This window comes from Cnephaeus nilssonii, assembly GCF_951640355.1.
Source record: "Cnephaeus nilssonii genome assembly, chromosome: 4".
In the NCBI taxonomy this organism is placed as follows: Eukaryota; Metazoa; Chordata; class Mammalia; order Chiroptera; family Vespertilionidae; genus Cnephaeus; species Cnephaeus nilssonii.
The window spans coordinates 57,143,813-57,160,941 of record NC_137075.1 but is presented as its reverse complement, the minus strand read 5'-3'; the positions used below and the strand labels follow the sequence as shown (position 1 = coordinate 57,160,941).

At 33.7% G+C, this 17,129-nt stretch overlaps 1 protein-coding gene across 5 annotated transcripts in view; it reads left to right on the top strand.

The window, feature by feature from the left end:
* Window positions 1-17,129, top strand: part of ZNF280D (zinc finger protein 280D) — a 115,075-nt gene that overhangs the window by 57,411 nt on the left and 40,535 nt on the right. For all 5 annotated transcript variants that reach the window (XM_079768472.1, XM_079768471.1, XM_079768470.1 and 2 more), the window contains 4 exons: window positions 9,187-9,410; window positions 12,476-12,633; window positions 13,413-13,513; window positions 14,492-14,638. In XM_079768472.1, the coding sequence (XP_079624598.1) occupies window positions 9,187-9,410; window positions 12,476-12,633; window positions 13,413-13,513; window positions 14,492-14,638 (630 nt within the window). The remainder of the gene's footprint in view (window positions 1-9,186; window positions 9,411-12,475; window positions 12,634-13,412; window positions 13,514-14,491; window positions 14,639-17,129) is intronic.

Here is a 17,129-nt window from a genome sequence, read left to right as displayed (position 1 = left end):
TCCAGCTCCTAAATTGTAGACCCTGATAACTGTACTTTGTGCTTTGTTCTTATATGAGAACTAGAGGCCTGGTGCACGAAATTCGTGCAGTTGGGGGGGTTCCGTAGCCTAGCTTAGCCTCTGCCCTCTCACAGTGCGGGAGCCCTGTGATCGATCTCCCCAAAGAGGTAGGCCCTACCTACCCATCCAGGGCTCCTTGATGGATTGCCCCAAAGAGGTAGACTCAAGCCGGGTGTCACACCCCCGGTGTCGCCACGTGGAGCCGCCGGGACCTGCCTCCATGCTGCGCAGAGCCGCGGGACCCCCGGTGTTGCCTCTCCATCGCGCACAGTGTCAAGTCCCCGCCCACCCGTGCACGCCCTCTGCTCACGCAGCCTCCTGGTGATGGATTGTTAAGGCATGAGGGCATCATGGCATGAGGGCGTGACGACCACATAGGCTTTTATTAGAATAGATCAGTGATGGGCAACCTTTTGAGCTTGGTGTGTCAAACTTCGCCAAAAAACTGAGCATAACTCGGGTAGTGTCACTTTGAGGAAAAAACATTATTTTGCAAATGTTTCATCCTCAGGAGCAGCAAATGTTTCATCCTCGGCATGCGGCCTCTGGCGGCCGCGTGTCATCAGAAATGGCTACGTGTGTCAGTGCTAACACGCGTGTCATAGGTTCGCCATCACTGGAATAGATTAACCTGTACAAGTGCTTTCAATTTTCCTATCTATGTAATGTTTTGATGAGTTACCTTAATGTTTTACGTTTTGTATATAAATAAAAAAGAAAGGGTTAAATGCTTTATTTATCTTTATTTAATTATTTGAGTAGGTAATACAGTCATATGATTAAAAATGAAAAAATTTACAAAAGCATACAAATAAAAAACTTACTCCTGTCTTATGTACCTGGTTTTACCAGTAAAACACTAAAAAAAAAAAATTGTATTAGCTTATTTTTTATCTTGCATACACAGGTAAACACAATTGTTTTTATTTTCTTTTTATTTTGTATACAAATTGTAGCATATAGATATATATATTTATGAATCTGGGGAAACTGTCAATTATTTTTCAAAATGTAGCTTTACTTCCAAAATGTATTTTAACATTATTTGTTATTACTGTATTAGAAACAATCAAAACTTTATACAGTATCATATAATAGAACCCCTGGCAGCATTTTTTAAAGGATGAATTTCTATAATAAATAATGATATCAGAAGGTCTCTAAGACATACTGAATTAAGTTAACTCTAATATGAATAATTTATTGTGTGTTTATATCATATAGTTATCCTAGGACAGGGAAGTTTAAAAGTATGTAGAGTTTTTACCTTGTTGCTTATGCATTTTTATATATCAGTTAATGTTTTAGTATTATAATAATTTCCATTTTGAATGGTCCTGGCCCCGTATCTCAGTTGATTAGATCATTGTCCCCATACTCCAAAGTTGTGAGCTCGATTCCTGGTCAGAACACATATAAGAATCAACCAATAAATGTGTAAATAAATGGAACAAATTGATCTCTCTCTCCTTCCCTTCCTCCCTCCCTCCTTCCCTTTATCTCAACTTCCCTCTATTCCTCTCTCTCTCTCTAAAATAAATAAATAATTAAGTAAATCTTTAAAATAATTTCCATTTTGAAAAATTGATCTTTAGATTATATGTAAATGGTTTTTCTATACCAATTAAGTAATTTTTTTAATGAAAAATACATAAAATGCAAGTCAAATTTTACAGTAATATGAACAATTTACTTATCTGAGACCATGTGCTGGACCACTCAGCTTTTTTTTAAGTTTTTAATTTTTAAAAACATTTTAGTATTTTTTTTATTGTTGATAGTATTATAGATATCTCACATTTCCCCCACCCCTTTCTCCCTCTCCTCCTTGCCTCTATCCTCCCTCCCCCCCAATTGCCCATCTCCATGGGCTATGCAAATAAGCCTATAAGTTCTTTGATTTATTTCTTCTTGTCCCCCAAACCCCACATCGAGGTATGTCAGTCTGTTCCATGCCTCCCTGCTTCCGGTCTTACTTTGTTGGTCAATTCATTTTGTTCATTAGATTCCACAAATAAGTGAGATCATGTGATATTAGTCTTTCTCAGTTTTGGCTTATTTCACTTAGCATAATATTTTCCAGGTCCATCCATGCTGACCCAAAGGGTGAAAGATCCCTCTTTTATTTTACAGCTGCATAGTATTCCATAGTAAAAATGTCCCACAGTTTTTTTATCCATTCATCTACTGATGGGCACTTGGGCTATTTCTAAATCTTAGTTATTATAAATAATACTGCTATGAACATAGGGGTGCATACATTCTTTCTGATGGGTGTTTTGGGGGTTTTAGGATATATTCACAGAAATGGGATTTCTGGGTCAGATGGAAGTTCCATTTTTAATTTTTTGAGGTAACTCCATACTGTTTTCCATTGTGGCTGCACCAATCTGAATTCCCACCAGCAGTGAACTCTAGGGTTCCCTTTTCTCCATATCCTCGGCAGCACTTGTTGCTTGTTGAGTTTTTGATGATAGCTATTCTGATAGGTGTCATGTTGAAAAGGGAACTGACTGAATGGGAGAACATATTTGCCAATGATACATTTGATAAGGAGGTAATATCCAAAATTTATAAAGTACTCTTAAAACTCAACAAAAAGAAGATAAATAATCCAATTAAAAAATGGGCAAAAGACCTGAATAGACATTTCTCGAAGAAGACATACAAATGGCCAAGAGACACTTGAAAAAATGCTCAAAGTCACTAATATCAGAGAAATGCACATTAAAACCACAATGAAATATCACCTCATACCTGGACTACTAAGCTTTAAATAGTGATTTTGTTTACTTTTAGGAAATTTTTTGAGATGGGCTTTTTTTCTCACTTTTTTATAGCCAGTTAATGAAACCCAAGTTCTCACAAATAATTTTTCTTTTTTGAAAGTGTGTGTGCCATTTAATGTTACATGGAAACTTAAAAGTAGGTATACTGTATTTTTTAGGCCATTTTATATTTATGTATCATATCTAGCTTATTAATTACATTATTTATATTTCTATATATTCACTTATTTTTGTCTACTTGAGCTGTCATGAATTGAGAAAACACCATACCTCAGTCTACATATTTGATTACCAGTATTTTCTTTGATATATTATTGTACTTCCATGTTAAGATTGCATTGATGCTGTTGTTTGTAATATAAAACTAACTCTTATAACACATCCTTTATCATGTTTATAAAATGTCCTTTCTTGTCATAATGTTCAATGCCTTTTAGGTTTATAACCCTTGTTTTCTTAAGGTTTCCATTTGCCTGATATATTCTTTGTTTATCCTTTTATTTTAACAGTTCTGCATCATTTTGTTTTAAATATGTGTCTTGCTTTCAGCATATTTGTTTTTCCCTTGCAATCCTATATGAAAATATTTTTTGAGTTAAATTTATTTACTAAACACTAGAGGCCCAGTGCATGAGATTCATGCATGGATAGGTCCGTAGTGGCTGGCCTCCCTTCCTTGGCTGCCTGATGCTGGCTGGGGCCTTCCTTTGTTCTGAACTTCCCCCTGGTGGTCAGCGCATGTCATAGCGAATGATCGAACTCCTGGTTGGTCGAACTCCCGAGGGGACACTTTGCATATTAGGCTTTTATATATAAACTAGAGGCCCGGTGTATGAAATTTGTGCATGGGGTGGGGAGGTGTCCCTCAGCCCAGCCTGCACCCTCTCCAATCTCGGACCCCTTGGGGGCAGTCGGACATCCCTCTCACAATCCAGGACTGCTGGCTCCCAACCACTCGCCTGCCTGCCTCATTGCCCCTAACTGCTTCTGCCTGTCAGCCTGATCACCCCCTAACCACTCCCCTGCCAGCCTAATTAATGCCTAACTGCTCCCCTCCCGGCCTAACTGCCCTCCCCTGTTGACCTGGTCATCCCTAACTGCCCTTCCATGCCAGCCTGGTTGCCCCTGTCCTCTCCTGCAGGCCTGGTTGCCCCCAACTGCCTTCCCCTGCAGGCCTTGTCCCTCCCAACTGCCCTCCCCTGCAGGCCTGGGTCCCCCCCAACTGCCCTCCCCTGTAGGCCTGGTCGCCCCCAACTACCCTCCCTTGCAGGCTTGGTCCCTTTCAACTGCCCTCCCCTGCTGGCCTGATCGCCCACAACTGCCCTCTCCTGCCAGCTATTTGTGGTGGCCATCTTGTGTCCACATGGAGGCAGCCATCTTTGGCCACATGGGGGCAGCCATCTTGTGTGTTGGCGTGATGGTCAATTTGCATATTACCTCTTTATTATATAGGATAGATAGATATTCTCTGATGATAGATTTATATGATCTTCATTCCGTCACAATTTTTTGTTATCCTATCTTTTAAAAATATTTTTCACTATGTGCTTGCTTTGTATGTATATATGTAGTTTGGATTTTTTTTGTTTGTTCTGTTTATCTTTCATAATTTTGTTAATGTAATTCCAGTACTCTATTCCTTTGGCCATTTTCTACTATTAAAATTATTGTTAACCCGTCTATCTTTACTTCTCCTTTCCTACCTGACTTTACAACTTAGTGTTTACCTTTCTATAATTAAAAATTCTCATACGTATACTACTTTATTTGATAGCTTTAAATGATATTTCTCGATGTGTTGCTAGCATATATGTGACACTCTGTGAACTATCTAAATTTCATAATCATTGTCCTTTATCTCCTTCCCAGTTTTTACTTGTTGGATGTATCATTTTTTTTATTGTGAGCAAATATATGCATTCTAAAGGTGAAATAAACATATTGAAGCACAAAGCTATATCCTTTGTTTGCATTTGATTTTCTTAACCTTATTTCCACATTTGTCTTAATACCTCTTTTACAGTAAATATATTCAGTGTTCATCACTAGTATTTTTGTCATGGTTTCTTTGGTTGTTTCTTGTTTTGCTGAAGTTCATTCTCTAGTAATTTCCTGAAGAAGGTCCTGGGAACAGCATTCTTTGAGTTCTTTCGTGTTCACTGTATTCCATTTTTGTAAAAAAAAAACCCAAAAAAAACACCAGTTTGGCCAGTTATAAAGTAAGTTGGATCCCAATCTGAAGATCTTGTGGGTGGTGCTCCTGTTTTACAATATTGAATGTCGCTGTTGAGAAATCTGGGATAAGCCTTAATTAGTTTGCTGCTCATAAGTAATTTGATGTTTTGCCCTGGCTGTTCACAGGATTTTTTATTTTGGAAGACTGATAAATTTATACTAACCTGACTTGGTACTGGTTAGTGTAAATTTTGGGTCAATTTCTTCTCTAGCATACATGTTTTTTTCAACTTCTATATTGGTGTCTTCCTTTATTTTAATGCAGTTTTCTTGATTTATATTTTTAAGTATTTTTTCCATAAAGTTGTTTTGCTCTTTTGTTGGGGGAGTGTTGTCCAGTATATTTGTTCAATGTTTTTGGTCTGGCATAGCTGTCATTTTCTTTCTAGTAGTTTTAACTCTTTCTTTAAAAAGCAATTATATGTTTTTCTCATTACTAGCCCGTGCCATCTATTTTATTTTATTTTATTTTATTTTATTTTATTTTATTTTATTTTATTTTACAGTGTCTATTTACCACTATATTCTATTCTTTCTACTTTGTCTTTATCTCTCTATAAGTTGATTTTCCACCTCAGTTTTGCTTCTCTTTTTTTCTTCTTTTTGTCTTGCCATTTCCTCTTGCCCATGGGATCTTCCATGCTTTATTAAGTTTTTTACAAACTATAGCAAAATTTTTAGCCTGTTAACCATCTTGCATGCATCTGCTCCAGTTTTTTTTTTGTCAGAAATTTACATTTTCCTTCTTTTTAATTTAAAATATTTTTGTTTACCAGTAGATGTAAGTTCCTATAATTGAACAAATTGGATTTCTTGGGCTAACTGTTTTGTGCAAGGCTCCTATTGAGGAGCATAGGTTTCCAGGATAATCTCACAGCCTACTACTCTTTGCTGGACAAAAAGCTTCCTGAAAGTGTGACTTGTGTGTCTGCTTTTATAAGTAGCATTGCCTTTTCTACTTCTCTCTACCAAATGAGTCCTGGGGGACTTCTGCCATCCTCCTTGCGCCAGCACCCATACCCATTTTTGCAAACAAAGAATATAGATTTGGACTTCAATATGTGCCTTTCACTTTTAGAATGTATATTTTTGCTGAGGCTTTCTAAGATCTTTATTAGGCCCTGTGACTGAGTTGATCTACGTCCAACTGCATGTCTTCTGTCTGAACTTGGCTGCTTTGAGCAGTGCTTTCAATGTGGAGTCTGTGGAGTTTAGTCTGGCACTTAGTTTCAATGAAAATAAAATTTTTAGAATTTGGTTGCTGGGGCTTTCAGATGAATCCCAGAAAAAGAAGGGGGAAATTTAGACTTACCTAGGATAATCATATAGGGAAGTACTATTTTACTATTTAAAAATGGTACCTATCTTCTTTGCTCTGAAAATCCTATCTAAATTTTTTAGTACTAACAAAGAAACAGAACATGATTTATCAATGGACAGGAATAAGTAACAGAGCATGGTCTATCAATGGAAAGGAATGAGAATGAAGTTCAGATGGTGTCTGCTGTTTGTCAAATTACAGTACATTGAAATAAAGTTTTTAATATTGCAGAATGTCTAACCCATGAAAAGGAGGGATAAACCAGGGGCAATAGTGAAGGGCTAGGGTTTAATAAAGATGACCAATTGATCTTGAACCATAGGTCAGCCGTGCATATCCATAACTACCCTGTCTTCCTATAAAACCTTAAATCAAGACTAGTTTTCATTTCTTCAGTTTCTGTCTTGCCTTTTGAATATTTTGTTTAGGATATTTTTGCTGTCTTCTCAGTTATTAAATCCTTTAACCTAGTTCAATTCACTTTGTCCATTCTTAGTTGTCAGTGGTTTATCAATTCAGCTATTTTATAAGGATATGAAACCTTGTTTAAAAGATACTGTGAAGATCCTATCTTACTTTTCTGTATTTTTTTAAAAAAAGAAAATAGAACAGCAAGCAATTAATCATTTGTTATACGTATCATAATTAATGGGTAGTTAAGTTATATTTAACTTTTATAAATGTACCAAATTAGAAATGTTTAAAGAATATAAATCTTGCAGCACATTGTACTATAGATTACTAGATTATTTTGTTGGTTTCAGAAAAGAATGAAGTATCACATATGACTCAGAATAACTTCTACAGTCTGAAAGTCAGATTTAATGTTTGAATATATAAGGTTAGGGAGACTATCCTGTATTATATCATTTTTGTGCATTATAACATTTTCCCATTGTTTGAGATCCTCTCTAGTAAAATTGTAGAAAGGTGATAAGTTTGTCTGTCAAGCTGATGCTACTAATAACATGGTTCGTAGTAGTAAGACATATATTTTGAATCGTTTTTCTAATAGTGCTGGTAGATTTACTCTGAACCATCTTTTTCTCCTTAAAGTAAAAAACAGCATTTTTAAGAAGAAATTTAGCCTGACAAAAGTCCTTAGAAATAACTTGACTTTCCTAAGTTTGAGCTCTTAAATATTATGTGTCTCAAGAAGAATCTAGAAATACCTTTTTCATTTTCCTCTGTTATATTTATTCTTTTTTTAAAATATATTTTTATTGATATCAGAGAGGATGGATGGGAGGGAGGGAGGGAGGGAGGGAGAGAGAGAGAGAGAGAGAGAGAGAGAGAGAGAGAGAGAGAGAGAGAGAGAGAGAATCATTGATTGGATGCCTCTTGGGGATGGAGCCTGCAACCCAGGCATATGCCCTTGACCAGAATCGAACCCAGGACCCTTCAGTCTGCAGGCCGACGTTCTATCCCCTGAGCCAAACCAGCTAGGGCCCACTGTGTTTATTCTTAGTAGTGGACTGCAGATGATCATTTTGTATTGGAGAGCTAATATATTTATCTTGATTTAGTTTATGGGCACAACCTTAACTCTTAAACACTTAATTTTTGTCCCTGTTTTTCAGTCCATTTTATTCAGTATTTTTTCCCCCTCTTTTCGGTGTACTTCAGATTTTGTGGGCTTGGTTTTTGTTGGTCTCTTTTCCTTTATAGGTTTCAAAACTGACAAGTGAACAAAATAAGTGCAATTGAAGGAAACGTTATAGGTCTGCTTTGGATCAAAGGCCCAGCTTCTCATGTGACACAGAAAGTTTCACTGATGATCTAACATTTCAATGTGACAGGAGAGGAAGTGGATGTTGTTATCTTAGAAATGGAATAGAGTTGCTTTTAGATTTTCAAACTTTCTGATGTTGCTACTAATTTACTAAATAACACATTTAGGAAGAGTTTAAGTCAGTAGGTTTATGTTTTAAAAGAATTATCTGGATGGCTATTAAAAATGCAGATTTCTAGGGTCTACCTCTTGACACTGTGGTTTATTGGTCTGAAGTGGGCCCAGAAATTAGCATTTTGACTAGCATTTCTGATTTTTCTAATGTAGGTCTTCCTCTGAGAAAATCTGCTGTAGGGAAATTTTGCACTTAAAAATTATGTAAATAATTGAATTAGTTATATCTTGCCAGGGAAAAAAAGCTCATGTATGAAAGTGTTCCATATTAAAATCAGTTTATGTAATATGCTGATTTTACTTATGAGGAATTAAATCTCCCCTTCAAATATTTAACCATTCTATATATCAAGATGTAACTGTTGATGTTTTCAAGACATACTTGATATTTCTTTCTTTTTCACCATACATTGTACAGCACTTTGAGTATGGGGAATGCAGATTAGCTGTGCTCAATGTCCAGTTCCAACCACAGATTATGAAATTTACTATGTCACTTAATAATTAACATACACATTATGACACATAAAACTACAATTTCTTTCTAGACTCTTTCTTGACATGGATATGAAATAAGTGATTTTTAGTTTAGTTTTAATTAAAGTATTTAAATTATTATTATCAATACATCTGAAATGGTTAATTGCATGGAAGACACTTGTAGATCAATAGCAAGTTCTGATTTTAAGGTTTTCTTTTTTTGAATTGTTTTAGACTTGTATATGCACCACAAACTTTTGGTGAATATTTTTCTAGCTACATTACCAAGCATTGTTTTATATGGTCTGGCAATGGATTTAAACACAGAAAATTTGGGGGTATCTGTGTTTTTAAAGGGTAAAGAAGGCTTCTTTTTTTTTCTCTCTCTCTTTCAGTACTGTTGTCCAGACATGATAAATAACTTTTTGGGACTGCCTAAAACTGAATTTTCAAGTACAGCAGATAAAGATAACACTGTCGATTCAGAGAAAGGAAAATTGATCATGTTAGTTAATGACTTTTATTATGGAAAACATGAAGGAGATGTCCAAGAAGAACAGAAGACTCACACAACCTTTAAATGCTTCAGTTGCTTGAAAATTCTTAAAAATAATATTAGGTATGTAAATACTTTATTTCTATTTGAAAATTGGAATGCTGCCGATAAAATTTTTGTGTTTATCTGATATTTGTCTGTGCCATAGATTTTTAACACTTCCTACGAAGAACAAAAGCAGATTCTCTTGTTGAAAAGCTTTTGTCCATTCTTGTGTTTTAGAGTTGACTCCTGGAGATACTTGTATTTCTTATAAATAACTTAAGAAAGGATGAACATTATTTCAAATAAAGCAAAATTAACTTATTTTCCCTATATTATCTGTGATCTAGGAATTTCATGAGATAATTTGTATTTTTAGCTGCTTTTGAATTTTATTTTTCTTTATAAGAACCACTTTTTTATGTTTTCCCCAGTTTGACTTTCTTGATACTAATTTAATGCTCCAATTTGTCAATTGATATTTATGTTTTTTAAAATACCTTGCATAAAAAGTAAGGTAAGTACTTTAATGATCTTCTTTAGAGAAGTACCAGTTCTTTAGAAAGAATGTCTGCTTTATTTTAAAATGTAACCCCTTTAAAAATTAGAGATTTAATTTCCAGTGGAATTTTGAAGATTTTCTTCATGAATGCTATAAATTTTAGAAACTTAGACTTCATAATCTTTGAGTTACACAGCAAACTCTAGTAGCTGTCATCTCATAAATGAGTTAAAGAACAAAGTAATAAGATATGTTGATCAATATTTTTCATTGGCTATATAGCTTTACATGTATATTAGGTAAGGTTGTTTTTCCATAATTTTATTGTAAAATATTTTTAAACATTTAGCAGCGTTTTTAAAATTTTACAGTGGATACCTGTATACTTATCACCTTGATTCTATCATTAACATTTTACTTGTTAATTGTGCTTCTATACTTCCCCTTAGGTGAGTTGTGTGTTTGTGTGCACAAACATATATAAATATGCCTTTCTGTGTTTATCCTTGGTAACTATTATTTATAATTAGCATTCTTAGGCATCAGTATTTTACTTCTGGACCCAGTGTTTATTTTATTTTCCTGTCAGTTCCTATTGGGTTCAAAAGAAGACAGAAAAATCCTGAAATACACTATGCTATCCTGTACTTCTATAGCAATTATTAATGCTTTGTTTATGGTAGTGTTTTAGTTTGCAAAGTTCTTTCACATATATTATTTCATATGAGTTTTCACATTTATCTCCTTTTAGTAAACTTTAACAGCCATTAGTAGATAATGGTTCTAGCCATTTAACAGAAGTGGTATTGTACTTTGTGATATAACACTGAAATAGTATACAATAGAATTGTCACATGTTTCCATATTCTCACCATTTTGATAGTAGAATACACCAAAAAGTTATGCTAGTAAATATATTAAATTGCATAGAAATATGGTCACTGACTTAGTTCCTTGTTATAACTAAATATTATGTATATTATGTTGGAAGTTATTTCAGCAACAGTTTTTTGGCTTTTCCTTTAAGATTAGCCCATTTAGTATTAAACATATGAAAATAAAATATTTTCTTTTTTGCTATTGTTTCAGAAGACTAGTTACATATTTCTAGAATATCAGAATTATATAGACATTTTAAACAAAAACAATTTTTTATAACGTCCAGGAATTGAGCTTTTTTTTTGAAATACTGATTATTTATTAAATGTAACTTTAATGAAACACTTGATAATAGAAGAAGTTATATATGTTAAATAATATTTTACCTATGGTAAAAAAAATGGAAAGGCAAATTGATACTTGTAGAGAATGGCACAATACTCATAGATCTAGGTTTTTACGCTTTGCTCTTTGAACATATTGTGGTATGGTATTTTTTTTTCCCTACATTGAGTCTCACCAAAAACACTTAGTTTTATTTATTCTGTGAACATCCTTGCAAGAGGATTGGATTTTTTTTTGTTTCCCTCATTTCCATCTGTTTTTTAAGTAGTATGAGCTCCTGATGGGGCTCATATAATAAGTGAGGGGAAGCTTGCTAGTTAAGTATAGATAAACTTTTAATTGCTTAAAGTTGTAAGCTGAAATTTTAATGGCTCGTTTTTCTCTATGTGTAAATATTTAGCCAAGTCTAGGATTTTCTCTAGGTGTTCATGGAGTTGATACTAAAACCAAAGGAGGACAAAAGGTTTTTCAAGGAGTGTCATAACCTATTCTAAAGAGAAGTAGTGTTGTGAATATGTGAAAAAGAGATAAATGTTATGATCTTCATGATGATTACTATCCATATTGATGACATTATTACTTTGTTTTAAGATTACTTCCTTTAGGGACTCAAAGTGAATAATTGTTAATAGTTGCTCCAGCCTAAAAATTGTTATTTTGATTGAATAACTTTACTTTAAACTATAGCAAAAAGCTTCAGTAAGCTCTTTTAAATTGGTATTCCCTTTTATATTGCACCCTCTGTTGTTGAAGGTCATAGTTCCTACTCATAAGAAGCCTTTTAGGGAAGCTGACATAGCAGGATGTAAAACTGAAAAATGGACTTTGCCTACAAAGAGTACAGTCCGCAAGTTAACATGAACAGTCTGTGCTAACAGTAAACCAGTATCATTAAATAAAACAAAAAGTTTTTTATAATTGTAGGCATTAAAATTGCTAGTACATACATTTAGAAACTAAGACACAAGTAAAAATACCAGTAATTTGTCTTTTAAGCAACTGGAATCTATTGTATATCTTCATGGCCTTAAAGGATTACTCTCATAACTGAGTAGCTGCTTTTGGTGGGTTTCCTTACTTTTAGTATTTTATTGAAAAATGTAAATAGTATTTCATGTATGAAAAAGAAGCCTGCTGTTTCACCTTAAAAAAACATTTAAATCTGAAATTATTAAATTACAGCAAATTAGTGATATTTCAGATTAATTACATTAATGGATTTTTAAAACAAAGATTAAAAAAGATGTTTATGTAGTCACTTAATGAAAGTGATTATTTAAAGTGCACACTTTTCTAGAGGAATTTAAGGCTTTTGGGATTTTATTTCATGTAATATATGTATATTCTAAGATTCAGATAATTATTTGTGAGATTTTTGTTTTTAAATCTGAATTTTGCACCTGTTGACAATCATTTATAGGTTTATGAACCACATGAAACACCATTTGGAACTTGAGAAGCAGAGCAGTGAAAGCTGGGAAAACCACACCACCTGCCAGCACTGCTACCGTCAGTTTCCCACACCATTTCAACTGCAATGTCACATTGAAAGTACACACACACCCCATGAATTTTCTAGTAAGTTACAGTTTCATTTTAAGTTCCGAATATTACTGATTTTGTCAATATTGATTCTGAGAAAACCTCTTAAGCTTGTTAGAACAATAAGAATAAGACTGGAATTTGAGGGTAAAATGGAAAAAGTTACATTTTGATTAATATAAACTTTTAAATAAAAATTACAAAAATTAAAGTCATTCTTGTAAATAATTAAGGAAAATAACCTGCACGTTATAAGTGGGGGGCTAAGTTAGAAGCCTTAGATCATAGTTTTCAAATATGAAATTAATGCCCTTTATTTAAACTTGAATAAGAAAAGGAACTAGTAGTGGTAGTTAAAAATCATAGATTTTGGAACTAGACCACTTGAGTTCAAATCCCAGATCTTCCTCTTAATACAGCTATCTGATCTCAGGCAAGTTATTCCTAATATTTGAGTAATGGTAATAATAGAAATACCTGCTTCATAATGTTGTGGGAATTGAGTTATTGTAAGTAAAGTGCCTTAGAACATAGTTAACTGTAAAACTAACTGTTCACCACCACCACCACCAAGTCTGCTGTTGTTACTGTTACTATTATTGTTTATAGATGCATAAAATGAAATATATATATATATATATCTTTGTTTGCCTCAAAAGGATACTTTATTTGAAAAATTAAAAAAATAAAATAATTTGAAGTATAATTGACATACATTTGATTAGTTTTAGGTGTACAAATAATGATTTGATATGTGTGTGTGTATTTATATATCTTGAAATGATGTAATGTCTTTCCCCCACCCCCACTTTTAGCCATTTGCAAAATCTGTGAATTATCATTTGAAACAGAGCATATTCTTTTACAACATATGAAGGACAATCATAAACCCGGTGAAATGCCATATATTTGCCAGGTATACACATATTTTATTGTGTACTTAGTGTTTGTTTGTTTTCTGTTATTTTGGTTACAAGATTTAAACCTGTTAGGCCAGGAGTCAGCAAGTCTTATACTGTAAAGGGGGCTTTAAAGGTCATACGGTCTCTGTTGCAACTAATCAACTCTGCCACTATAGCACAAAGGCAGCCACAGAAAATAAGTAAGTGAATGAATGTGGCTGTGTTTCAATAAAGCTTTATTTATGCACACAAATTTGAATTTCATATAATTTTCTTGTGTCATGAAATACATTCTTTTATTTTCTAACCATTTAGATAAAATTTGCTGTTAAAATTCCTCTTGTAAATGATTTTTTAGTAGAAAGTCCTGTGACATAATTCATGTATTGTATATAGGGTCAGTAGAGATTTGGAATTGGCCCACAAGCCATTGTTTACTCATTCCTATACTGGACAAAGAAAAGCTCTTAGGGGAAAAGACAAACTATGAACTTATCTTACTATATAGGGAAGAATATAGTTATACAAGGGAAATATGAAATTATTTTAGATACAGAGCATACTACAAAATTCTCTGGGCCTAGTATTTTTCCAGAATTTGAAGGAATAGGAAAGCATGATAAAAAATTGCCATTGCCATAGCCTGGAGGTAATTTATAATCTAAAGGAAGATGTTGTTTTACATAGCAGAAAAAACTTTATAGTACAAGAAGTGTCAGCTTGAGAAAAGTCAGAAAAGGGGGTGATACATAAAAACATCTAATGAAAAGAAGGGACTCTAATTATATTTTGGGAAATATTCCTAAACTTGGAAAGATAACTTTTCTGTCTCAAAGATCATCTTCTAGTGCTTGCGTTAATGGGATTCTTGGTTGTGTAGGCATCAGAGCTAAATTAGTTGTACATAATGTTCTTCCAAATAAATGACTTATTGCTATAATTGTATATCAAGTACGTTTTCAAGGTAAACTTAACATTCTTTTTGTTTGTAGGTTTGCAATTATAGATCGTCATCATTTTCTGATGTAGAAACTCATTTTAGATCATCCCACGAAAACACTAAGAACTTGCTATGTCCATTTTGCCTCAAAGTTATTAAAATTGCCACACCCTATATGCATCATTATATGAAGCATCAGGTGAGATGACCAGTTCTTATTTGTTCATGTTGTTTTAGCTAAAAGATAGATTATGACTTAGAAACGTAAGATTTGTTCTATAAGGGAAGTAAAATTGTTCCAAATGACACTGTTAATTTGCATTTTGTGCTAAATTACTTGGGAAACTTCCACTTTACCTTGCTTCCTTTCTGGTGATGTTGTGGCTCATAAATGAAAATTCTGAAAGATAGCTAGAAATAGAAAACCTAAGGATTGAAGGAAAAAAGGGAAGATGAGTGGAATATCCAAAAGATCAAATATCTCAGGATCTGAGAGTGGTTATGGGATTTTGAAGGTAGATAATAGGAACATGGGAAAAGATGAAGTTGAACTGAGAAAGAAAAGATTGGGGACTCATAATCTTATTTTCCTTTTTATTACTACTTTATTGCTACTTTCTAGCCCCCTTATTCTGAGAAAACATGTTGTCATCATTGACCAGCAGTGGTCTTTTATAGCTGCTGGTGACAAAGGAAATAGTAATGACACTTTTTGCTGGATATATGAGCACTGCCAAAGAACTGCATTTAGGTCATAATTTGTTTTGTGGGTGACTTCTGCCAGTTCTGCTATGTAATTTTTGGGACCCAGGATTAGTGCTTATACCTTTATCTTGAATTCTGATTTTTTGCTTACTGGTTCTTTTCCATGAAGCAATTAAACCATCCTTTGTTTGGGCTGAAAACTTTGATGCAACACAATCTGTTTTTTAGGAATCTGATCATGTAACCAAGTTTTGACACCTCACTACTAATGGTGCTCATCATATTTTTAAAATATATTTTATTGATTTTTTACAGAGAGGAAGGGAGAGGGATAGAGAGTTAGAAACATCGATGAGAGAGAAACATCGATCAGCTGCCTCCTGCACACCTCCTAGTGGAGATGTGCCTGCAACCAAGGTACATGCCCTTGACCAGAATCGAACCTGGGACCTTTCAGTCCGAAGGCCGACGCTCTATCCACTGAGCCAATCTGGTTAGGGCCATATTTTTATTATTGATTAAATTGACATGGCAGTTTATTTAGCATTGCTTGCTCACTTTGCTTTCCATTTCTATCATTAGATAATCATAAAGTTGACTTACGGTTTTTAATTGGGAAAAATTGTAAAATAATTTCCAAATGAATTTGGAATTATCTATATTGTGACTGGGATGCTACCCATACTTGAAAAGTTCTGTCAAGATTTTTTGTTCTAGGTTTCCTTAACAGTGTTCCATTATGTGTTAATAGATGTTTCCCCCCAAATTGTTACTGGTAAATAAATTTGGGAAATGCCTGTATTTATAAAATTAAACAGTTTTGTCTGTTTCTTAAAATAGACTTCTCAGGTTTTAATAGGTTAAAACATTATAACTTTCCAAGTAAGGGATATAAGTATGTATTATCACCCACCACCCACCCCCAACTTATTTGACCACAGAATCTTTTCAGAATGTCTGTTAACTTTTATTGAGGACAGAGTTTGGGAAACACTACTTCTGGTACTCTTTCTAATGTTTGGCCTTTAATTGTGAAAGGGAAAATGAGATATGAGATAGTAGTTCTATTTTATTATGGGGCTTTTTGTGTAATTTTTCCCATATGTTTTACTAAGCTCCAGAGTAAAATTTTGATGTGGAAGAATGATAATTATGAAAGAAATGAGTGGGCCTACTTTGTGGTCTCTGTGATTTATAATCAGTTTTTGTACCCTAAGTTTTATGTCTTAATTTGCTTTGGGTTCCCAGGGTTTTGTTTGTTTGTTTGTTTGTTTGTTTGTTTGTTTGTAGTACTTAGGAGGTAGATAGCAGTAGAGAGGGGGAAATCTATTAAGAAGGATAATCAGGCATTCTTTAAGGTATTTACAAATTATATAATTATTGACTAAAGACTGGAAAACCTTAGCTGAGCAGGATTATAAACTTGTAATTGATAACACATTATTAGTGCAGTATTAAACAATAAGAGTTGTTGACCCTGTGGCTCATTTTATTGTCTTTGAAGATTTTGGTTGTACTTTTCTTTAAGAGGTTCTATTATTAAGTCCTGGATGATTTTAGAGCTGACAACCCAGTTTGTATGACTTAAAATAGTGAAAGTGATTTTGGATGTGTTAAATATGCTCATTAGATCTTTAATAAAAATCACAAGCAGTTAAAACAATATGCAATCATTTATGGCAGCAGCATTAATGATTTATATGCATTATCTTTCTTAATCCTTATACTTTATGTATGTTATTATTTCTTATAGATAAGTTTTAGAGAAAGTAACTTTTCCACTGTCACACTACCTAATAAAAAGCAGAGTTAAAATTTGACTTCAGAGCTCAACCTTTTGTTGCTTTCACACAGAGTCAGATTTCACATTGGTATTAATGTATAAGGGCAGAAAATACTTATAGTCAGAATTACCCTCAAATCCCTCAATTTTCTCAAATAATGTAGTATGCTTGTCAAAAGTTAAACATAGACAATTATTTACC